Here is a 26,265-nt window from a genome sequence, read left to right as displayed (position 1 = left end):
TACAGAAAAAGGGAGCTGAAAAGTGTGTGGGGGTGAGGGTGAGAAGGGGGAGGGGATGGTGGCCAAATCCAGCAGAGCAAAGAGAGGAAAACAGGATTGGCTAGCCTGGGCCATTCCTCAAAAAAGACATGCTGGGAAGATCTCTCCAATGAGAGAAGGGTACTGCAGAGGGGGATATACGTTCCAGGGTTGAAAGGCAGCAGCTAAAGCATGGTGCCCAACTCCTAATAGTCATAAGCAGAGCCTGGAAACCAATGATCCAAGGAGGTCAAAGAGCCAACAAAGTTCCCATACACACCAAAATATTCAAAGCAGCACTTTTGTGGTAGCAAAAACAAAAACAAAACCTAGAAATCAAGTGGATGCCCATCAACTAGGGAATGGATGAACAGATTGTAGTATGTTAAGATAATGGAACACTAACAGAAGCAAATGAGACAGTGTGTATTAAAAAAAAAAATTCCAACAAAGGCACTTAGCACAGTGCTGGGCACATAGTAGGCATTACACAAATGTTTATTCTGTTCCCCCTTCCCCTACTACTGTGCTGTAAGAAGCAACAAATATGAATAATTCAGAGGATCTTGGGGAAAATGAATCAATGCAGAGTGAAGTCAACAACAACAACAATACCCAATACATGCAATGACAATGACTACAACACCACCACCACCAACATCGCTAAGAGCAGGTTGAGCACTGTCTAAATGTAATGACCAATACTGGTCCTGAAGAAGGGTCAAGAAACATACCTCCCTCCCACCATTTGTCAGAGAGATGGGGGCGAGGGGGAGGGTGCCTATGAGTAAAGAATATTACGTACGCTTTCAGGTTTGTTCACCGTGTGGATAGTTTTGGCTTATACAAGGGGAGGAGCAAATCTAGAAATGACTAATATCAAAAAAAATTTGTTGCTGTTCATTCGTTCATATCTGACTCTTCATGACCCCATTTGGGGTTTTCTTGGCAAAGAAACGGGACTGGTTTGCCATTTCTTTCTCCAGCTCATTTTACAGATGAGGAAACTGAGGCAAACAGGGTGAATTGACTTGCCCAGGGTCACCGAGCTAGTAAGTGTCTGAGGCCCAATTTAAACCCAGGAAGATGAGTCTTCCTGACTCTAGGCCTGGCTCTCTATCCAGTGTAGCACCAACTAGCTGTCTCTAAAAACAAAACCAAACAAAATAAACAAACCCTGAAAATATTCATTAAAAATAAAATAAAATGATAGCGCTGAAAAGCACACCAAGATCCTTGGGGATCTCTAAGATCCCCTTCTAGTTCTGAAATTCTATGCTTTCACCATGCTACCTGGCTCAGGCTACAATTTGAGAGATAGTCTGTCACAGGAATAAATTGCTGCATTTGGAATCTCAAAGATCTAGCTTCAGATATTCCTTCTCACATTTATCAGTGGCTGGGTCACCATGGGCAAATCCTCTAACCTCTCTGAGCCTCAGTTTCCTCATTTGTAAAATGGGGATAATTATATCACATACCTCACAAGGTTATTGGGGGGGGAGGGGTCAAATGAGATATTATATGTGGAGTGCCTTACAAACTATAACATGTCATAGAAAGGTGAGTTTCTATAATGTTGTTGGGGTGGTGATGGCTCTTGTTTCTGTAGGGCTTACAAAGTACTTTCCCCACCACAATCCTCCCCTATCCCCTCATTATGCTCATCTCACAGATAAGGCTACACAATGAACCTTGGAAGTCAGCAGGACAATGATTATTAATGCCATTTCCTAAATTAGGAGACTGAGGCTCAGAGTTTAAATCAGTGGTGTCAAAATCAAATAGAAACAGGAGTCACTACATAAGGATGTCTGCAGCTACATATTGACTTAATTTTAAAATGTAATATTATTTGTGTTTTATTGTATTTTTATTTATTTTGTTAACGGTTTCCCAATTACATTTTAATCTGGTTCTGGCTTCACTGGAGAGCAGCTCTCAGCTGCATGTTTGACAACTTCTGGTTTAAGTGATCTCCCCAAGGTTACACAGCTGGTGATGGTCAGAGCAAAGGTTTGAACTCATCTCTTCCTGCTGTCAATCCATTGCTTTTCCCATCACCCGCAGAGCTTTACTCCCAGAATCCTGTCACCAAGGTGATGATTGCGCATCTCGAGTTAACACACATCAATTTTTACTACATATGTGGCTTCTCCTGCCTTCGGAACAAACAGAAATGGCTAAAATGGAAAGGCTCCTTTTTCCTTCTGTGTTCTGTGATGCTCCTCTGCCTGAATGCACCAAGAAAGGATATGAGGAGGAGGAAAGAAAGGGAGGGCTGAGAAGCAGTGGCAGAGGTTGCAATTCTAAGCAACATTCAATGACGCAAATAACAAGCCAAAGTAATGAGACTGTGGGGGAGGAAGCCCCGATGCAGAGATGAATCAGTAGAGTATACAAATGAAAGTGGAAAAATACAAGTGCAAACAAGCAGATGAGGAGCTATGAGTAATTACCTTGAGGGGGGAGAGGAAAATAGGGGCTAAATCAGAGGAAAAGCATAGAAAGCTTCAGGAAACTTCCTAGGGAGAAACACACACACACACACACACACACACACACATGCGTGCTCAGGCACAGAAAGACAGACAGACACAGACAGACAGACACACACAAAACCGGTTTAATGCAGCAAATGAACTCTACATGAAACATTCAGTGTCTATACTGCAGGTGTGTGTGTGTGTGTGCAAATGTGTGTTAATGATGCTTATTATCATTTTCAGAACTGAAAACTGCTTTCTTTTAAAAATAAGCCTGTGGCACTCACCAATTTGGGTGGGACAATGGTGATAGAAATATATTTCTTGGACAAGGTATATTTCTGTGTTGGCTTCCAGGTATACTATATGGAATTTAATAGGTGAGGATCCAGTTAATAAGTAGGGTTTCATCAAAAGACCCTTCTTCAATCATCTTTTGGGGGCAAAGAAATTTATTCTAGTTCTAGAATGCAGATGGAGACTCAAAGCAGATCCATTTACAACAGTATCATTGGGACAGTGTCAGGCTTCCCACTATAAATCTCCTCCAGAAAAACACTATCCTACTTGAATTTGTTTGCTCTGGGCTCAAGTCTGACATTAAAGAGTCTCAGTAGCTTAAAAACTAGGTTTTAGGCAAAACCCATTATCCAGTGGAAGGGTGAGTTTGTTTTGTTTTAGAACAATGAAAGACTTGGTTTAGAAGGGTCTAGGACAAAGGGTGTTTGTTGGGTTGGAAGTCAGGAGACCTGGCTTTTAATCTTAACTCCATCACCAATTTGCTGTGTGATCTCAAGCAAATCACTTCGCCTTTTTTGAGTCTTAGCATCCTACTCTGTAAAATGTTGATAAGACAACTTACATTCACTGCCTACAGGGCTGTTGGGGGGAAGGTGTCCTGCAACAAAATTGTGTAACAAATGCTATGGACATAGGAGCTACTACTTCTGTTATTAGTATTATCTATGATTATAGCAACTAGGTAATGCACAGGATAGAGCTTTAGGCCTGGAGTAAGGAAGATTCATCTTCCCGAGTTCAAATATGGCCTCATACACTTCCTAGCTGTGTGACCCTGGGCAAGTCACTTCATCCTGTTTGCCTCAGTTTCCTCATGTGTAAAATGAGCTGGAGAAGGAAATGGCAAACCATTCTAGTTTCTTTGCCAAGAAAACCCCAAATGGAGTTCACAGAGAGTCAGACAGGACTGGAAAATAACTAAACAACAAATGATTATAGCAATACTACTAATAAATATGATGGTTGGACTAAATGATCACTGAGCCTTCTTATAGCATGGACATTCTGTGGTTTTCTTACCAGCCTTTATGTTGTGTCTAAATAATACAAGAGAAGTAGCATAACTAAAAGAGCAAGTAAGACCTGGGTTCAAGTTCTGTCTCTAACAGATAGGGGTCTGTGACCCTGGGTAAATCACTAAATTCTCAATGTACTGGGAAATTCTCTCAGTTTTAAAGAAATTACCAACTTGCCCTGGTAGAGGGAGTTTCTTCACCTGGGAGTTCCTTATAGAAATGAAACCACCATGTCCACTCCTTGTGTCCACATAGGGAATCATACCCTTACATGTGGATGCTCTGCCCAAAGGAATACAAACTTTGGTTGCTTAAACCTCACAAGATATCCTAGGGTTTAGGGGCTAGATTTTTTTCTCTTTCCTACTTATTTATTCTTTTAAAAAACACTAGGATAATTAACCTTTTGTCCCATGTAGTTTTCATTTATGGTTTCTTGAAATAGAGCTCTAGAAAACCAAGCTTTAATAAAGCCCTTAGGGATTCAAATAGAGCTAATTCACTAGCCTTAAACCCAAATCAGGCTGGCTCTCACTGATTGGCCAATAATAGGTCCCAGCCCAAACCTCACTTGGTCATTGTTTAAGTTTTGATGGCTCAGAGTGAGGGTAAATAGCAATTGTTTGTTTTGGCCAGAAACTCTGAGGGTCTTCCTCATCCAGATTGATTTTTTTTTTTTTGAGTAGGCAAACTAGGCCATCTTTTGCCTCATTTCTTATCTAGCCTTAAATCCCTAAATCACTGAATGGGTGTTGCCTCAGATAAACTGAGGCCTGGGAAAGACCTTAGCTTAAAAAGGCCAATGTTTCCCCCACTGCATCTGAGGCCATCTCCAGTCATCCTGACCTATGTCTTGCCACTGGACCCAGATGACTCTAGAGGAGAGAGTGAGGCTAGTGACTTAGCACAGCCCTGCCTCACATAAATCCAATTAACTTGCAAGTCAAGACATCACCCTCCTAATGTCATTTGTCTTCTTCAAAAACTAAGGAGCAACAACAATAACACCTAATGTTATAGTTTGTGGATTGAAAAATCATCACATTCAAAACTATCTGGCAATCTTAGGCAAGCCACTTCCTCTTTCTAGGTCTTAGTGAAATGAGGCAGCTTGATAAAATGATATCTAAGGCCCTTTCTGGTTATAAAATTCTATAATTTTATGTAGTATAATTATAATTACTACTCCTCTTTCTAGAGTGTTTTATAATGCCTGAAGCACTTTCCTTATAACCACCCTGTGAGTCTGGTCAATTAAACATTATTTCTCCCATTTTGAAAAGAAAACCAAGGTTCCAAAGGGATACATGACTTGGCCACGTAGTAAATGGCATTGTTAGGACTTAAGCAAACATCAGGACTCCAAGGTCAGGGCTCTGTACAGTTGCTTTTACAAAAACGTAACTGCTGGATTCACTTAGAAGAGCAAAAGCCCCTCATAACAGGATTGGATAAGATGACTGGTTCATATCACTAGAGGTAGAAGAGACCATGTTTCATTTCATGGATGAGGAAATCGAGGCAGAGAGGTGACATGACTTGCCCAGGGTCACTCAGCTAATAAGTGTCTAAGGGTGACATTTGAACTCAGGTCTTACTGACTCCATGTTCACTGCACTGTCAATGATAACATGCTGCAGTCTAAAGATACACCCACCATGTTGTTTCAGACAATCAGGTATTATTCCTAGCACGCTAGGGGTCTCCTAGGGCTAGGTGTCAGTCAGACACCTGCAAAGTCTCTGGAATGGTCATTTTCAAACTGCCAACTGGTCTTGGCTGCAGGTGATCTTTGCCTAGGACTGACAGAGAGAATTGTACTTTTTCTCAGAAATGGAAAATGAAGGAGTTAAGGGCAGGGATGTCTGCGTTTGTGCCTGGGGCATCCTCTGGGTCTGATAACCCGCATGCAGCTAAGTGGTCTGTGCCCACCCTTACTCCTCCTATTTCCCCAGAAATGTCAGCCTGTCCTCTGCACCCAGGCCCCTCTGAGACACATGCTGAGAATTGGACAGGCCATGCTTTGTGAATGATTGCTTTCTGCCATTTGATATAAAACAGTCACTGGTCATAAAAGCAAGAATGCATTTATTTTACATATAACACAATATGAAACCCCAGAAAAACCACTTTAACCAACTCTCTATGGCATTCAAAAATCCTAGTCTTAGGGAGAGTAAAGAAGAGCTTCCATGGGTTCTAGACACCAGCAAGTGACACATTGTTGCCTTGGAAAACAAAAATTCCTCTCCTGTCTGGGTCTTACTTGTCTCTGTTCTAAAAGGAGAGAATTGGACCTGATAAGGTCCCTTCCTGCTGAAATTCCATTACTTTAAATTTTCTTTAAATTTCTAATAACTGAAATATGAGTAATTCAGAGGCCTGGGAGACATATGAACTACAAAACAAAAAAGAACCAGGAAAAAACATACACAATGACTTCAACAAGGTAAATAGAAAGAACATGAACAACAACAAAATTTAAAAACTAAACACTATGTAATTCTATTGAGCAATCTTGGCTCTGGAAAAGAGAGGTCCTTTTCTTGCAGAGGGGGGAGGATATGGTGATAGAATATTGAATATATTGGTTGGCTCAGTTGATATATTGGTTATTTTTGCCGAGTTGTTTTCCTCCTCCCCCTTTAATTTTTTATTCTTTGTTACAAGGGATGGCTCTCTTTGTGTTTGGGGTGGGAGGAGGTTACATTTGGAAATTAAAGTGATATAAAAATAAAATATATTGATAATTGTTCATCTAATAATTGAGCCAAAATTTTCACTTAATTCTTTTACTATCTCTTTTAAAAGCATTGGTAGGATGGAAGGAGTAGAGGCAAGTGTTGGAACTAGGTCCATCGGCGACTAGACACATCTCCCAAATATTCTTACATAGAATATTTATTTTAGTCTTCTTCTTAAATTCAATGAAGATTAATCACCTACTTTGTATAAGGCCTTTTGCTAAGCATCAGGATACACAGAAGTAAAAAAAAAAAAAACAATATTCCTTGCCTTCAAGTGGCTTACAGGATAGCCACTGAATGGCTTTGAGTTTTTGCGTTTTTTTGGTTCTGATTTTGGTTTTTTAGGGGAAAAGAGGCAGCATGGGATGATGAAAATAGCACTTGATTTGGAGTCAGAATATCTGAGTAGGAATCCCAGATGTTGGACCCTGGACAAATTTCCCATTTCTGAGCCTTAGTCCTCCTCTGAAATTGAGGTCAATCATACTTGTACCACCTACCTCCTGGGCTGTTCCAGAAGTGCATTGCACATTCCAAAGAGCTTGAGAAATGTGAGTCCATGACTTTCATTTTTCTCATGTCTACTGAAAGGTGTCTATATATTAGTTCTCTCATTTGGGTCCCAAATTATAGGGCAATCAGGGAAATGATTTGCTACTGAAGAATGAGATTGGTACAGAGGATCTTTCCATTCATTGTACAATAAAAGATTTTCTTAGCATACATGCCCAGCCAATTCGAATCACTCCTTAGTGGCCATTCTGGGCTACCCTTGTCTCCCTGAAATCCCTCTATACCCATAGCTATTGTGGTCAAAGTAATTCTGGTGGTGATGAATCAGAGAACCCCCAAACCTAAGGGTTGGAAGGGGCCTCTGAGTCACCTAAAGCAATTGGGCCTCAGTGAAAATCCCCTAGAGGTTGCAAGCTCTCTTGATGGAGAAAGCCCCTCCACCAATGAAATCATGACTCTCTGGCACAGATTTATTTAGTGCCCTATCACACCCAGGCTTCACAGTGGTAACTTCAGTTTGGGGCAGTAGCTTTGAATATCAACAAAAGTTTACTAAGCACCTCTAAGAAGAGGATCCAGTAGTCTCTAGAGAACACAAACTCAGACGACAATACTCCACAGGAGAAAATGCTAAGTGTACCAGAGAACTCCAAAACAAAGAATTCTGCAAGGTCTGAGGGTGAATGAAGGTTGGTGCTGACAGAGGAATCATGGAAAAGATTTCATGGCATAGGTGATGTGTGAATTAGACTTTAGAAAATGGGTAAGAATTAGGAGGGAGGGAGGGAGGGAGAGAGAGAAGAAGAGAGAAAAGAAGAGAGGGAAGGAGAGGGGAGGATTTCAGTCATAGGACACATAGTTAACCTGGAGAAAAAGAGGTGAGAGAGCACTGCTGGCACCCCAGGGACAGGAGGCCTCCATTTGGCCAGGGCCCAAAGTAGATGGAGGGAATACAAGGTAAGTCTGGAGAGAGTAGGGTGGAAAGATCTTCAAGGTGACAGAGGTCCTTGAATGCCAGGCTAAAGAATATGCATTTTACTCAGGAGGCAGCAGGGAGCCACTGAATATTTTTGAGCAGAGGAGTGCAGATTTATGCTAGGAAGATTGCTATGAAAGATGTGTCAGAGAGGCAAACATTGAGACTGTCATGTCAAATTATAAGTAGTATGGATAATATACTGGAAAAAAATATTAGAATGAGAAGAATTAGTAATAACTAAGCTAAAGGAATGCCAGGCTAACCTCATACAGCTGGCTTAAAAATGGTTTTTGCCATCTGCTTTGTGCAAATGTTCTCTAAGGGAGTCTAACCCCTTCCTATATGCACACTTCTGGCTTCAAAATCAGGAAGACAGCAGCAGAGTGTCAAAGGATGTTTTATCTGTCACCAGCAAGGTCACCCTACAACTTACCAGATCACCTTATCATTAATGGGTCAACCAGATTTCATCACTAAAGGTTTATTAAGTACTCACTGTGGTGGTGAGCTTTCCTCCATTCTTCTGGACATACAGCACAGAGTCTCGGATCAGGGTAAAGAGACTAAGTAGGACGTGTTCCATGTCATAGATCCTATACATCCCTTTAACAAGCTCCTCCAGAGAGCTGATGTATTCTCTCCAATATTTGTCTATCTCAACAACACTAGCCAGGCATCCTTGCATTACAGCACTGCAGTGGCCTGCACAAGGCTTGGCCATTGCCAGTCCCTGACAGTAAGAACAGTACCACATTTTTAGGAGCATCCGGCCACAGTCCTTGCTGAATTTTAAGTGGTCAGTTGTGTTGATCACTTCAATTCCCAGATTCAGGGCCTGGAGAAAGACTCGAGTTGTCTGCAGTGACTTGGATACCTGGGTCATGATGATCTTCGGATAGTGCCCAAAGACTTGGAGGTCCCGCCTTGCCCCACGGAGGCACTCAGCCATTTCCAAGGAGACCTCTGGGAAACCAGGGTTAATCAGATGTGAGTAGATCACAGGAAACAAACTGTCAAAGAACTCATGGACCATATCATTAACATGGATGTCAGAGCCAAGGATGTAGAGGGAGACATCTGTGAAAAATTCACCCACAAATTTGAAAGCTTGGGGGGCCACGCTGGAGTACTGGTTTCTAAACATGGTGTTGGTATAGTTCTTGGCATGCCGGACGACAATCTCAAAGGCTTCTGCAAAACAAATAAAACCCACAAATCCAGATGAGAAAATCTGAGGTGCAAATTAATTAGAAATGTCTCTATTTGTATGGCGATTAAGGCACATTTTGCTTGAAAATCATTGACTCATATCCAACTCTGGCTTTATCTGTACTCCTGGATTTGTTTGCTCCTAGGTAGCAACATGGGACAGGAAGGCCAAAAATCTGACTTACCCATAAATTCTTAAACATACAAATTATATTACACATGACAACAACCCAGGGTTCCAGTTAACATCTTAGCTTTTGTGACAATATTGATTAAAAACAGATTAAATGAGAAGTTATGTCTCTCCTATTGATTTATTTGGTTAAACAGGAATTCTATTTCCAGACTTTTCATTTTTAGACAGAGATAAATACTTGACCACAAACTAACGCCATATAACCTCATGAAGCACTTTAAGCCTGTGAAGCCCTGGAGGAAAAGCAAGCTCTAACCCAGGTATAAGCACTATCAAGAATTTAATCATTCCTTGTAGATTTTCTCCAGATAGCTTTTGAGTGAACTGACAGATTAGATTGTCAGTACTAGAAATGGAATTTATCCATGAAAGGGTAGCTGATGGAAAGCAAATCCATGCACCTATCTGTCCATCTTGGTAGTGGTATCAAGAATTTAGGGGAGATTTCAAAGGGTACCTCGAATATTTTCATGCTGAACAGCTGGAAGGATAACTAAGCTTCTTTGGGGCACTCAGTTTCCACAATGCTGGGGAACGTGGCTTCTCTATGGAGAACACTGTTCATGATTACATCTGCTGCTGCTACCACTTGCCATAAGGGCCAATTAATGCCATTGGCTGGAGATAGATAGAGAGTGGTTTCACCATCTTATTTCTCCCAAACTGTCTGACAGACACTAGACACAAATTATTTTCCTTTAAAGACCCAAATTTACATTCCCTTAAAAAAAAAAAGGAAAATATTTGGAAAAGAAACGTGTATGTGTGTGTGTGTGTGTGTGTGTGTGTGTGTGTGTGTGTGTGTGTGTGTGTGTATCAGGGGGAGGGTAGAACAGCAAACCAACCAATTGTCCAATTGCCTAAGTCATTTACATTCGACTCAGTCCTTTCTTTCATCAGCTTACTTCCACAGTGCAAAGGTCCATGACAGATGTGCTCCAGACAATCCCAATTCATGAGCCTTGAAAAATCAGATGACTTCCCCTTGTGTCTCGCCTAGAAAGCAGTGTTCCAACAGCTTCTTGGGCTCACTTAGCCCAATAGCCCTGTTACTGAAAACACAAGGGCCACTCCAGTTTACTTTCACCATCTGGCCCAGATTCTCTCCTCCCCCTCCCCCAAGGTTGTAAAACACTGTCCCTGTATTCCTGGGCTTACTATATTCTCAGCAAGTTATGAAGATGGCAAGGAAAGTCAGCTAGGCTTCCAACACTAATTTAGAATGGTCAGCTTCTTCTGGGAAATGGGAGGCGGGGGCTACGCACATAAGATTAGGAGGCAGGCATTGAATCCATCTACAACACTTAATAATAGCTCACAGTTCACCCCCTCTGAGCTTCAGTTTTATCTTCTGTAAAATGGGGATATTCACACTGACCTGTCTTGAAGAATTGTTAGAACAGTGCTTTGTAAATCTTAAGGCATTAATGAAATGAAAGCTGTTAACAATTATTTCCGAAGTGCTGTCAAGGTATTCTGGAGAGCATTAAACTACTTCCAGATTTGGATTTTTCCATTCCATACCAATTTTTGACTCTACCAAACCTGGAACTGTTAGATCTTTGAATCAGAAGGAATCAGGTTCCTATGCTCTCTGACCTGACAGGTATGACCAAGAGATCAGGAGAGGGCACCGAAGATGAAGCTTAATAACCTGGCACATGACATAGTTTCAGAAAGACTGCACAGAGGCGCAAAGAGAAAAGTGACCTGGAACAGGAGACACATTCGAGAGAGCAATACTCTTTCATGAAGAGATCTCACCTGACTTTCTCTTTCCCTGCTTTAGGAACAGCCAGCTTTGCAGGCAGTAGCAAAGTGGGCCAACCTCTGACATCAACCCAGAGAGTCTGGCTCTTCTTGCTTTTATCTGCTGCCTTCAGGAGGTTCAGAGGGAAGGAGAAGCTGGTGCAGTCCTCAGGTCTATAGCCTACAGCTGCTGCCTTATGGCCATGTGCAGAGTTCACTCAGGTGCCCTAACTTGGCTTTCTTACAGTGGTAACATGAAAGGCCTTAAAAGTCTTCTAGACCCACAAAACAGAACATCTCCAAATAAGAAAATCCGAAGGGGGAAAAAAAAAACAGCTTAGTATACTAGATAGGAAACTGGAAGTGGAGTCTAGAAAACCTAAGTTAGAATCCCACCTTAGCCTCTGTGTTTACTTTTCTTTAAAATGAAGATAATAACAACACCTACCTCACAGGGTCATTTGTAAAGATCAAATGAAATAAAATGGTGTAAAGTGCTTTGCTAAGTGTAAAATACAATACATACGTATATGTGTGTGTGTGTGTGCATGCCATATAAAGTGTATATATACATATATGTATATATATGTATATATACACTTTGTAATTGTATACATTATGTGTATATATGTTAACTATAAGGCACTATACTTATATATATTTAAAATTGGACACAAGATTATTTTAATAAAATAATATATTCAAAATTTTAGTTATTCTTTAATTACAAAAGATTAAATGGTCTACATATACATTTTACAAAAATACAATCTACCTGAAAAATTTCTACCTATATTTCCAATTATTTTTCAAATAAAAAAGATCTCACTTAAAAATTATGAAAATTCAGCATTCTTCTAATAAAACAAAAAGTAGTTGTATTTCTAGTAATTAAATGTAAATGTTGAATTATGAGGATTGTGATTTGCAAGTTTGCATTTTATGCACATTCACCTACAGTATGAATTATAATAATGTGATATTTATGATTTTAATTTTTTCAATTAATTCTTTAAAATAAATTTTAACCTTGATGCTTAAACCTGCAATAAATTTCTGGCACACCCTGTATAAATGTTAGCTATTATTACTATTATTTTTTTAAATGTGGTTGTATACAACAGCAATGCTTCTGAAAAGCAGTCTATGAAGCTAAAACCCCATCCTGCACTCCTTTATTTTTCCTGTTGAAACAAATTCACTAAATGTTTATTAAATAGACACAGTATAGTTTTGAGAGGCAGCTAGAAAATGGTGTAATATGGAGATTCATGGTTTCATGCTTTTTTATTGTCTGCAGTGTGTATGGAAATGTCCTTTTCTAGTGTTTAAGTTCAAGATTAACACATTAAATTAAATTGAGAGAGAGAGAGAGAGAGAGAGAGAGAGAGAGAGAGAGAGAGAGAGAGAGAGAGAGAGATGCAGCATGGTATTATGGATAGAGAACTGTCCTCAGAAAGACCAGGATTCAACTCCTTTCTCAGGCACATCCTGGCTGTGTGTCTATGGACCAGTTACTAAACGTCTCGGTGCTCTCAAGCAACAGTCTAAGATTACAAATTTCTAATTTGCATTGATAGAGTTTCTTATGCCACTGAAATCCCAGAGTTGAACTCCACATCCATTCATTTCCCTTCCCCCACCCCCCGTCGCCCCCTCCTTCCCCAAAGGAGCTGCTCTGTGCAAGGCAGTATATATATATGTATATATATATATATATATATATGTATATATATATATATGTGTATATATATATATATATATATATATATATATATATATATATATATATATGGGGGAGGGGGGAGATATAAAAGGCAAAAACAAACCATTTTTATTGGGGCAATACAACAGGTATAAGGATAAGTAAATACGAAATCATTTGAGGAGGAAGAGTGCATTAGCAAGCAAAGAGGGGGTGGGGTGGGGGTAGGGGTGGAGTCAGAGAAGCTCAGGATTTTGACAGGCAGAGCTGTGGATTTTCCAGTGCATTCCAGGAACAGGGGGAAGCTTGTGCACCCTAAGATAGGCTGGAGGTGGAATGCAAATTTGGGGGGGACAGCAAGCAAGCCGGTTTGTCTAGAATGTGCCATTCCCATCCACTTCAGGGGGCCAAGCAGCTGCATTGCACGTAATTGCTCACGGAAGCCCCCCTCCCCTCCCCCGGCGCCTCATAGCAACCAGCAGCAGGTGCAGAGGGATGCTCAGCTTTTCTCCCCTCCTGCAACCTGGGTTTTCAGAAGCTCCAGTGACTGTCGGCAGATCAGACCAGTGATTTTATTTTACTAGGATCGACCGTGAAGCACATCTGAAGGTGTGTGCTATTTGGGGAAGGGGAGGAGGAGGGAAAGGGGGCTTTTTCTACCCAAGAGTTTTGCCGAGGGGCGGAGGAGTCAACGTCTCTAAGTCCCCGCAGCCTGGCTCTTTGGGTAGGAGCACAGCGTAGGAACGCTTTGTACAAAAGGGAGAAAGGAGACTGGAGAAGGGAGCGGGGAGAGGTGAGAGGAAGAGGTGAGAGGGGGACGAGACATGGGAGCGGGGAGACGGGAGAGACTGAGGGGCGACAGGGGAGGGGGGAGACGGGAAAGGGCGAGACGAGAGAGGGGAGACGGGAAGGTGTCGTACCCCGGGGAGGAGGGGCGCACGCGATTCCCCATCATGGCACGCGGGGGGAGGGGGAAGGGGGAGGGGGGGTTGGAGGCGGCGGCGCGGGGGAGGGGGGGAAGGAGGGGCGGGAGGGAGTCCAGCCCCGCAAGGCCAAGGCCAACAGTCACGCCAACGGCGTCGGCGGCGCGCTCCCGGGGATGCGCAGGCGCATAGATAAACTCGCGCCACTCCACTGCCTACCAGTCAGCCCCGCAGTCTGAGTGACTGGCTGGCTAAGCAGCGGGCGGAGCGGCTTGCTGACTCGCTCGTTCCGTTCAGCCTCTAGCTCCGGCGCCTGCTCGATCTCATTCTCACTCTCGCTCTCTCTCTCTTCAGTCGCTGTCGCCGCTGCTCCGCAGCTGCCCGCGTCTGGCCGGCTCTCCGGCTTCTCGGCTCCGGCCTTCTCGCTGCCGCAGCCTTAGAGACAGCCGCCGCCGCAGCAACCGCAGCCGCCGCGCCGCCGCTCCGGCCCCGGCCTCGGCCCGACCACCGCCGCCGCAGCCCGCACCGCACGGCCCTGCAGCATCAGCCGCGTCACCCGCATCACCGATTGGGCTCCCGCTCCTCGGCCAGCGCTTCAGGCTTCAGCGGCTCAGCCCCAGCGGCCGTCACCATGACTTACAATTTCAAGCCTGGAGATCTGATCTTCGCCAAGATGAAGGGCTACCCCCATTGGCCTGCCAGAGTCGACGAGGTACCCGATGATGTGGTGAAACCCCCACATAATAAGCTGCTCATTTTCTTCTTCGGCACTCATGAGACGGCCTTCCTGGCTCCCAAAGACATCTTTCCCTACTCTGAGAACAAGGCCAAGTACGGCAAACCCAACAAGAGACGAGGCTTTAACGAAGGTCTGTGGGAGATCGACCACAACCCCCGAGTGAAACCCTTCAAGAAGCGGCCTGTTGCCTACACCGAGGTGGAAGGTGGGAGAAAGGAGGGGCCCTCTTCCAAGGGAGATGGTGATGGGAAACCCAGGTATGTGTCCGTGCCGCCCAAGGCTGCTGCTGCAGCCTCGGCATCCTCCTCAGCCAGTGCGTCTACTGCGGGTGCTCCCAGGGGGAGAAAGAGAAAAGCCGAGAAGTCCGTGGAAGCTGAAGAGATCGAAGGAGCCAAGGCCACTACATCCACCACCACCATGACTCCTCAGGTGAGTCCCCAAAAGGGGAAACCATGGCCCCCTCCCTCCCCTACCCCTGCTGCAGTTAGGATGAACAACCCCAAAGGGAAGGCTAAGATGTACAAGCTGACCAATCCTGGAGAAGGGGAGGGGGTTTCTGAGGAGGATAAAAGTAAGAAAAAGGGGCAAGAAGAAAAGCCACCCAAAAAGCAGCTGAGAAGGGAGGAGGAGAGCGAGAAGGAAGAAGACAAGCCCAAAAAAGATCCTGGCAAAAAAGAAATGAAGAAAGAAGTTGACCCAAAGAGAAAACTTATGAAAGCAAGCATTGCGACAGGCGTCATCCCTTCTGACTCTGAGGAGGAGGGGGAAGAACAAGAAGGTGAAAGGAAAAGAAGATTATCTCGGAACTTTGAAGTTGTACACAGAAAGGGCGCGTTAAAGGGCCAGTTTGAGAAGGAGGAGGAGGCGGAGGCTGAACCCCAAACTGCCTGTAACCTTCAGTAAAAAAAAAATTTTGAGAAAAGAAGAAAAAACCATCTGCGGGGCTCAAAACAAAGCAAATACAAGCGAAGCACCCAAGAGATGACGATCCTGTGACACCCAGATGCCTGTTTTTCCCACCCCAGTGAAAAAGTCTTGTTCCTGTGTTGAAAAGTTTTTGAGGACTTTAGTGTTTATCTTTTTTTTTGTTTTGACTGTTAAATAAGTTCTTCTGAGGCACATTCTACCTTTCCTGCAGGTGTTTCTTTACTTAGCTTCAAAAAGGGACTGTTTGCATGAAAGCAGAGAGCTTTGAGCTCAGAAGATAGTTCTACATCAAGAATTGGAGACTTTAAAAAGGTGACTTTTTAAGCTAGGTATTGAACTGGAGTCGTCATCTACTGCACCCCTGAAAAGGGGCAAGTTGTGCCCTTTCTTTGCTCTTTAATTGTTTACTGTTTTCGTGGCTGTACTTTTTGTTTACAGAAATCCTTGACTTTTCTAAATGATATTTGGTACTATTTTAAAAACAGGTTAAAATTGGAATTAACTTAGTACTGCTAGTACAGCTAAATTAAAGTGGTAGAGATTATTCAGCAAATCTATCTCTGTTTTATTATTTCTAGGCCATTTTTGGGTTTTGGGAGGGGGGATTCCTTTGGGAAGGGGGAAGGGGGCCACAAAATGGTCAGGGGAATCCCTTAGTTACCAATAACTTTATGTTGTTTGGAAGGGTTACAATTGCCAACCTTTACCCTTATGGTATTGTACCTTTCACCACTGGCCCCTGGATGGAGTCAGAACCAGGAACTTCCATGGTGGGAGGGAATCTTGGGGTGGATGGCAAAGCCTCCCTATTTCTGGGGGCAAGAAAGGGCCCTGGCTGGGAGGGTACCACTCAGGGAGGTGACTGGAGCATCCTGAATAAGTCATAATTGGTTTGGGAGGGGTGGGGTTTCAAGATTTGGGGCCAGACAGAAAAAGCAGTATCCAGATCAGAAGAAAGAAGAGATGGAGGCATCCAGGATCAAGAACGTGGTCTAAGGTGAGCAACCAAATTGGATGGTCTTGGGTGGGATTAAATGGGTTTAAAAGCAAAAGAAGAGGGGGAAGAACAAGAATTTTCAAAGTGGTACTTGATTCTTAGAAGCATAGCTTGAAAAAGGGTGAAGAGCTAGAGAGAAGGGGAGGGAATAAGCATTTTTTCACCACCTGCTATGTGCCAGGCACTTTGCAAACATCTTATTTGATCCTCACAACAGCCCTGGGAGTTAGGTGCTATTATTGTCCCTATTTTCCAGTTAAGGAGGTAAACAAAGGTTAAGTTATTAGCCCAGGGTCACACAGCTAGTAAAAGTGAGGCCAGATGTGGACTCAGGTCTTCCTGACTACAGGCCCAGCACTCTCTCCACTATGCCACCTACCTGCCTCATTCATACCTTCTGTGGTATTTTTTGTCCATAGCCTTCTTTAAATCCTCATTAAGGAGCTACCCCATACAATGGAAGTCTTCTTGAGGGTCTTTAAATATTTCACCAATACTAGTGCAAAATTCCAGATGTCATCCTTTGCTCTAACTTTATGTTGGCAAGGGATGACCTCCTACCTCTTTTTCTAGGCATTCCACCAAATTTTGGCAGGCAAGAGCTTGTTGGCAATCTGTTTAAGCCTGATTACAACTTCCACACATTTTGTATTGTCCATTGGGTCCCCTTTGCTTAGGTTAGGGTAGTAATACTCCTGCTTTTTAAAAGCAACTCTAAGTGACATTTAGATTATGATTTAAGATTTGTAAAATGGTTTTCATTTGATCACACCAAACACTGAGGTATTGCTCACATTTTACAGATGAGGAAACTGAGGCTTAGGCTGAATGATTTGCCTAAGGTTGCACAGGTAGTAAGTGGTAGAGCTGAGGTTTGACTCTACATCTTTCTGGACTTCAAGTCCAGAATTTTCCATCATACTATGATACGTCTGATTTTTAATAAGTGCTTATTTAATTTACAATCATGTAGAATTGCTGTGGGGGGGAATGGTGATATTAAAAGGCATGTCAATAGTTAGAAAGAACTCATTCCCAGGGGCCCTTGCAATAAGTTTAGATATAAGGTCAGAGAATGAGGGTCTAGAATAGACAGAAAGAGAAGATGGATAATTAAGAGAGCAAGAGGAAACCTTCCTGGAAAGGGGGCAAAAATCAAAATTTTAAAACTAAGAAACAGGAATAGCTGAAGAAGAGGGGGAAACTACTTGATTGAGAAGAAAAAAGAGGAGAGGAAATATATAAATAGAGTTTTAAAAAGAGAACAGAGAACTGATAAAATCCTAAAGAAAAAGAAGTAACAAATGAAAAGAGGGCAGCAGGGGTGAGAGAAAAAGAGGCACTGGGAACAGGGCCACCTTAAAAAAATAAAGTAACGAAAAAAATAATAAAGTAACTGAAGGAACACAATACTGTATTTACAGCAGAAGGGAGGGGGGTATCATAAAAAAAACAGTTATAGAAGCAGATGGAGGAAAATGTAAACCTAACTTTTATAACTTTAAATAGTGAATGGATTAAACAAAATCCTACATTCTATTGTTTACAAGAAACAATTAAAAACAAAGACATGCACAAAATAAAACTGAGGGTATGGGGGAAATTTTTACTATGCATCAAATGAATTTTAAAAAGCAGAAGTTGCCATCATGCTATCAGTCAAAGCAAAATCAAATATTTTAAAAATGAAAAGGTAAAAAAAACTATCATGCAGAAGTGAACCGTAGACAAGAAACCAATATCAGTAATTTTATATGTTCCAAATGATTTAACATCTGCACAGAGATGTTGCAAATAAATGGGGAAAGGCAGAAATAGTTACTATATCCTTTATTGACCATAATGCAATAGAAATTGGCTCAGGAACCACAAACAAAACATACACACCATAATGGAGACTTACAATGAAATCTTAAATAATGAATGGGTCAAAGAACAAATCATAGAAACAATTAATAACCATGTAAAAGAGAATGATAGTTATGTTTCATTATTAAGATTTCTGGGATGCAGTTAAAGCAGTCTGCAGGGGGAAAATCATAGCCTTACAAACATACATTAACGAAATAGAAAAAGAGAGGGATAATGAACTGAATGTACATTTTTAAAAATTAGAAAATCAACAAATAAATAAACCTAAAATAAACACAAAGGGGAGATGCAAAAATTAGAAAGAAAATAGATAAATTGAAATAGAACAATCAGAATTTTTTTTAAAACTTGAAATCTGGTTCTTTAAAAAGAGTAATAAAACTGATATACTCCTAGCTAATCTGATTAAGAGAGCAGAAAAGCAATAAAATAGCAAATAAGGTAAAATCACAGCAAAACTAGAAGAAATAATAATAAATAATAAAATAATAATCAGAACATATTAGGTACAGTTATATGCCAATTGAACCAAAAACACAAAAGAAGTGGTGGAATATCTCAAAAAATATAAAATACCCAAACTATCAGAAGACCAAATAGAGATGTTAAATAACCCAATCTCAGAAAAGGAAATGGATCTAGCTATAAAGGAACTACCAAAGAAAAAACTCCAAGAGAATTCTATCAAATTTTTAAAGAACAGTTAGTATCCATACTTGATAAATTATTCTCAAAAACCGAGAAAGAAAATACCCTACCAGAATCCTTTTATGAGACAAATAGAATCCTAATACTTAAACCAAGGAATGATAAACACAGAAAGAAAATTATAGTCCAATATCATTAATGAACATTGACTCAAAAATTTTAAACAAAATCCTATCAAACAAGCTACAGCAATTTCTTCAAGAAATCATTCATTATGATGAAGTGGGGGTTATACCAGGGATGCAAGGATAGTTCAATGTTAGGAAAACAATGAACATAATCATAATAAAAACCAAAATGTTAAAAAACCACATGATCATTTCCATAGATGCAGAAAAAGCCTTTGACAAAGTACAACATTCTTTTATGCTAAATACAATGCAAATTATAGGCATAGAGGGACCTTTTATTAATATCATAAAAGCATCTATCTAAAATCAAAAGCAAGTATCATATGAATGGAGATATACCAGAACAATTTCTAACAAATATGAGAAAGAAGCAAAGATGCCCACTCTCCCCATTATTATTTGATATAGTTCTAGAAATGCTAACAAGAGCAATCAGACAAGAAAAAGGAATAAATGGAATAAAGACAGGTAAAGAGGACATAAAACTATCCTTGTTTGCTGACCATAGTATGGTTTACTTGGAAAATCCTAGGGAATCAGCAAAGATACTAATTCAGACAATGATTTCAGCAAAGTTGTAGGTTACAAAATAAATCCTCAAAAATCAACAGCATGTCTATAAAATAATAACAAAACAGAAGAAGCAATAATGGGAAGAGAAATCCCATTCCACATAACTAAAAAATGCATAAAATATTTGGAGATCAACCTTCCAAAGCACATTAAAGATTTATATAAATTCAATCACAAAGTACTCCTTAAAGATAGAAAGAACAACTTAAATAGCTGGAGGAATATTCACTACCCATGCCTGGGACATGACAATATATTAAAAATGGCAATACTACCTAAATTAATTTACACTTTTAATGCTATACCAATTAAATTTCCAAGGGGTTATTTTACAGATATAGATAAAATAATAACAAAATTCACTTGGAAAAACAAAAGATCTAGAATATCAAGGGAAATGATGAAAAGAAGTAGGGGTGAAGGGGGAAATAGCTCTTTCAGAATTCAAACAATATTAGAAAGCAGCAGTCATCAAAAACCATCTGGTATTGGTTAAAGAATAGAAATAGATCAACAGAACAGACTAGACAAGGGAGATTCAGAAGCAACAGAACTTAATAATTCAATGTTTGATAAAGCAGAAAACATGAATTACCTAGGGGAAAACACCCTATTTGATAAAAATTGCTGGGAAAACTAGAAAGGAATATGGCTGAAATAAGACTTAGACCAACACCTTAAAGCATACTTCACAATATATTCTAAATAGGTATGTGACCTTAATATTAAAGATTATACTATGAAAAATTTCAAAGAGAAACAGATCATGTGTTTCTCACAGCTATGGGTAGGAGATCTATTCTTAACCAAACAAGAGATAGAAGCAATTACAAAAGATAAAATAGGTAACTTCAATTATTTAAAATTGAAAAGCTTCTGTACAGACATCAACACATCTAGGATAAGAAGGGAAGTGTTTGAATGGGGGGAAAAGTCTATCAAACTTTTCTGATAAGGATTTGGTATTAAGCTATATAAACATTTATATATACGTGTGTGTGTGTGTGTGTGTATACACACACACACACACACACACACACACATACATATACATACACACACACATATATATATGACTAATAGCCATTCCCCAATAGATTAGTGGTCAAAGGATATGAACAGTTCTCGAAAGAAGAACTGCAACATATTCACAACCACATGAAAGAATGCTTCAAATCAATAATAATAAGAGACATACATATCAAACAATCATGAGATTTCACCTCATCCCCTGCAAACTGGCAAAAATGACAACAAATGCCAACAGTCAACGTAGGAGAGGTTGTGGAAAGATAGGCAGACTAATACATTGAGGGTGGAGCTATGAAAGGGTACAACCATTTGGGAAAGAAATTTGGAATTATGCATATAAAGTGACTAAAATCACATTCTTTGAACCAGAGACTCCATTACTGAGCTTATACTCCAAGGAAGTCATCAATAAGAAATAAGTCCCCATATACTGCAAAATATTTATAACAAAACTTTTTGTGTTGGCTAAGAATTAGAAACAAAGTAGATGCTCATCATTTGGGGAATGGTTAAACCAATTGTGACACATAAATGTAATGGAATATTAATGTCTATAAGAAATGATGTGTGATAAATACAGAGAAGCATGGAATAATTCAGAGTGAAATAAGCAGAACTAAGAAAACAATATACACAGTGACTATAACAATTTAAATGGAAAGAATAATGCACTAAAAAAACCCAAATGTAACAATCAATGTAAAGATCAAACAGGACTCAAATGAAAAGATAGGAGGAAACAGCCTCAATCTACCCCTTCATGTTGGTGGGAAGTCCACAGGTACAGCACATTGCACATGTTTTACAACTTTTTCAATGTATTGGTCAGTTGTACTGACTTTTTTTCCTCTCTAAAAATATGTATGCTATTTGTCATATGGAGTGGCTTTCTGGGAGGTGTAGTGAAGGGACACGTGGTGATGTAAGAAATAGAAAATTTCAATAAAAACTGAGTTTAAAAAAGTAGGAATTATATTTTAATCTTGTTTGGGCCACACTTGGGAGTGTCATGGGTCACATGAAAGCAGCATGTTTGATATCTCTCAGGTAGAGGGCCCTTAGGTGTCCATGAGAGCATGGAGTCACAGAATAATGTACCTGAATGGTTTCAAAATAAATAAGAATCATGAAAGCAGAATATATGGCCTGCATAGCAAAAATAATCAACAGACTAGAAAAACTTGAGTTCATGGTGGCATAACTCACCAAAGAAACAAAAGAAAGAACAACTGATTGGCAATGCAAATACACATCTGGAAGAAGAAAAGCAAAAACCCACAATTTTAAAAGAAAGCATGATTTCCATATGAACAAAACATACTGATCTTGAAAACAGTGTAGACAACTTAAGGATTATAGGTGTCCTAGAAGAACATGACAAGTTAAAAAAAAAACGTGCATAGCATAATGCAAAGAAATATATCCAGAATTTCTGAAAAATAAAGTGCCAATCAAAAGAACCCACAGATTTCATCCAGAAAAAAAACTTATGTTGCAAATACATACTGATTAAACTTAACAATTTCAATGACAATTAATAAATTCTGTAAGTAAGCAACCAAGAGAAAAACCTTCAAATATAAAGGAAAAGAAATTCAAATAACACAAGACTGCTCTGCACTCCCCCCTCCTCCAGGAACAAGAAGAAGAAATGGAATGATGTGTTCTGAAGAGCAAAGGAGCTCAATAGGCAATGGCAAATGACATACCTTGCAAATATGAGCTAACTATTAATAAAAGATGGACATTCAATGAAAAGAGGCAATTAAAGAATTCCTACAAAGAATATTATTTCCTTTACAAGCATCTCAAATAACAGAAATACAAGAAATACAATTTAAATGAATGTCACAACCAAGGAAGGCAAAGATAATTACACCAGAAAAAAAAAAAGAGAGAAAAAACTAAAAAGAAACACATCTCTGGAGTAAACAACAACATACTAACAAAGAAGGACCATTAAGAGATTTCTATCTAACCGTACACAAGGAGGAACAGGTGAAAGTGGAATTCAAATAGAAGTGATTGTGGAAAAACAGGCCTGACACATCTTTGATTCACAAAACCCTGAGTATAGGTGAATTCATTTTTTCTGTTGGCAGGGGGAGGGAGAGGGGAAGAATAGGAGAGCACATAAAAGGAAGAGATGGGAGGAAGAAGACAGACGGGAATACGTGATATACCCCAATCAAGTCAAAGGTTAACAATGAAAGGGAAATAACTCCTTTAGCCTCTAAGGAATAAGAGAGCCTACAGTAGAATGAGTGGGGAGACAAAGGGAGGAATAAAACAGGGAAAAAGAAAGGGAAACTCTTGGTTCAGTGGTGGGAGGGAATCCCACTGAAGAATACTCCCATGGGGGGAGGAAAAGATTTAATAGTGAGAGATGGGGACATTTTAATGAATATAATCTGTAGGGATTTGGTGCTTAGAGAGCCCAGTCATCTTGCTTTAGGAGAAGGGGGATCAGATCTCCTGGGGGGCCAACTGACACCCAAAAGAGTGGGTGGGCATGGACCTAGCGAGATTTTGTTGCAAATGGGGGAAAATGAACACAAGGAGAGAAAATAGGTAGTAATAAATGTAGGAAAATTCCTACAATGGGGCAATACTTCAATCCTGTCAATAACCTGCAGGAACTGGTATTTTATTTCTAAGAGTGAGACACAACAGAAAAAGGGAGCCTGGGGCAAAATCAACAAGTCAATAACATAGAAACTGTTTAACAGGGGAATCAAAATGGGTACATTAGAATTTTTAATTCCATGAGGAGTACACAGACTAAAGAAGGAAAAAAATAAGTGTAAGGGGCATGAGTCAAAGAATAAATATCTAGACTAGGCAGAAAGGGAAGATAAATAATGAGGGAAATAAATCTTTTTTTAGAAAAAACATGCAGAAAATGACATTTTAAAAACTAACAAAGAAAACAAGTTGAAGAGAAAAATGTTTTTTTTTCAACTACTTAGCTAAAGAGGAAGAAAGGAGAAGAATTAAATCACTAGACAAAAGGGGAAAAGGAACTTATAAGTTATGCAAAACTCCAAAACTAGGGAAAAAATAACAAACAAGAGGGGGGAACAACATGAGGGTGAGAGGGTGAGAGCCAGTGGGGATAGGGTTGTCTTAAAGTAGAAAAAAAAATGCTAACTTGGAAAAAAAGAATATTAGACACAAATACAGGAAATATAAGTCTAAATCCCATAAATTTAAATGTGAATGAATTAAACCATCCAATAAAGGAGAAAAGAGTGACGGATTGGGTAAGAAAACAAAACCCCAGCATCTGTTGCTTACAACACACACACCTGAAAAACAAAGACATAGAATAAAAATGAGGGGCTAGTAAAAAATAAATTTACTATGCATCAATGAATTTTTAAAAAAGCATCATGTTATCAGACAAAGCAAAAACAAACATTAGCAACCTAAAAAGAAATAGACAAGGAAACCACATTATACCAAAGGAACAACAAATCCATGTCAGTATTAAACTTACAAGCTTGAAATGCCTTAACATCTAAATTCATTAAGGAAAAAGGAACTGACATGATGTAGAAAGTAATGCAACAGTAGCTAGAGATATCAATGTCCCACTCTCAGTTTTGTGTAAGTTTTACAGAAAGATAAAAAAGAGAAAACATAGAACTGAACAAATTGCTAGGGAAACCAGAGCAAAAAAGTATGGCATCCTCTAAATAGAACTGCTAAATAATATGCACATTTCTCAGAACCACATGGAACTTAAAAAACCTGACTGTATTAGAGCACAAGAATATTACAGACAAGTGCAAAAAGGCAGAAATAGTAAATATATCAATTATAGACTATAACTTTAAAAAATAGTCATCAGTTTAGGGAGCACAACAAAACACAAAGACCCAAATGGAAACTTAACAATGAAATCCTAAACAATAAATGAGTCAAATAACAAATCACAGAAACAATAATTATATAAAAGAAAATGATAATAGTAAAACAACATACAAAATTTCTGGGATGCAGATGAAGCCATTTTTAGAAAAATCATATCCCTACAAACATACATTAACAAAACAGAAAAGGAAATGATTAATGAACTGAAAATGCATTTAAAAAATTAGAAAGTCAACAAAAACCTAAAGTAAGCAGGAAAGAGGAGATATTAAAAATTAGAGGAGAAATTGATAAACTGGAAACAACCTTATAGAAATGATAAATAAAATTAAAGACATTCTTTGAAAAGAGCAATAAAATTGATAAGCTTTTAACTAATCTGATTAAAGAGGACAGGAAATAAAAATAACAAACTATTTAATGTACAAGTTGAGATCACAACAAAACCAGGTGAAATAAAAAGAATGATCAGAACCTACTAGGCAGTTATATGCCAGCAAACCTGTGAGCACAAAAGAAATAGAAAAATACCTTTTAAAAATATAAAATACCCAAACTAACACAAAACCAAATAGAGATACTAAATAATCCAACCTCAGGAAAAATAATGCTATTAAAGGAGTCACCAAAAACCCTCTAGGTATTAATTAATCCAGAGGAGAATTTTATCAATCTTCAATTTATTTGAATTTATCAAAGAATAATTAGTACCAATCCTGCACAAATTATTCTCAAAAATTGAGAAAGCACTCTGACTTCCTTTATAAGACAAATAAAGATCTAATACCTAAGCAAGGGAAGAGAGAGAACACAGGAAAACTACAGACCAATATTTTAAGTGTATAATGATTCAAAATTTTCAAATAAAATCCTGTCAAACAGACTATAATGATTCATCCAAGAAGTCATTCATCATGGCCAAGTTGTAGGAAAATAATCAACACAAGTAATCACATTAAAAACAAAATAATCCCAAATTACATGATTATCTCAGATGCAGAAATAATTTTTGATGAAATACAACATTCATCCAACAAAGTATAGATATAGAGGAATTTTTTAATATTATAAAAGTATCTATTTAAAACCAAAAACAAGCATCTTATGAAACAGGGATATAATAGCCACTTTCACAATAAATGCAACAGTAAAAACAAAGATCACATCTGGCCTCAGATGCTTCCTAGCTGTGTGACCCTGGGCATGTCACTTCACCCTGTTTGCCTCAGTTTCTTCATGTCTAAAATGAGCTGAAGAAGGAAAGGGCAAACCCTCTGGTATCCATGCCAAGAAAACCCCAAATGGGGTCATGAAGAGTTGGACACAACTGAAATGACTAAACAACAACAACAAAACAAAGGTACTTACTCTCCCCCATTATTATTTGATATAGTATTAGAAATACTAACAATAGCAGTAAGCCAAGAGAAAGAAATTAAAGGCATAAAAATAGGTAGAGAGAAGATGGAACTATCCATTTGTTGATGGCATGATGGTTTACTTGTAAAATCCTAGGGAATCAGCACTAATTGAGACCACAGCCTCAACTAAATTTCAAACTACAAAATA

At 39.5% G+C, this 26,265-nt stretch overlaps 1 protein-coding gene and 1 pseudogene across 2 annotated transcripts in view; one reads left to right on the top strand and one right to left on the bottom strand.

Annotated features, from left to right (window-relative positions):
- The window catches only part of GPC3 (glypican 3), a 691,493-nt gene that overhangs the window by 364,352 nt on the left and 300,876 nt on the right, over positions 1-26,265 (bottom strand). Inside the window, exon 3 of the mRNA XM_020969857.2 lies at positions 8,556-9,250. Coding sequence (XP_020825516.1) covers positions 8,556-9,250 — 695 coding nt within the window. The remainder of the gene's footprint in view (positions 1-8,555; positions 9,251-26,265) is intronic.
- LOC110196544 (PC4 and SFRS1-interacting protein pseudogene) lies at positions 13,168-16,061 on the top strand (annotated as a pseudogene). The gene is made up of 2 exons (XR_013483584.1): positions 13,168-13,527; positions 14,196-16,061. The product of XR_013483584.1 is annotated as a PC4 and SFRS1-interacting protein pseudogene (transcript).

The sequence above is a fragment of the Phascolarctos cinereus genome, unplaced genomic scaffold, assembly GCF_003287225.1.
Source record: "Phascolarctos cinereus isolate Bilbo 61053 unplaced genomic scaffold, phaCin_HiC Scaffold_8;HRSCAF=390, whole genome shotgun sequence".
NCBI classification, from domain to species: Eukaryota; Metazoa; Chordata; class Mammalia; order Diprotodontia; family Phascolarctidae; genus Phascolarctos; species Phascolarctos cinereus.
This window is presented reverse-complemented; position numbering and strand designations above follow the sequence as displayed.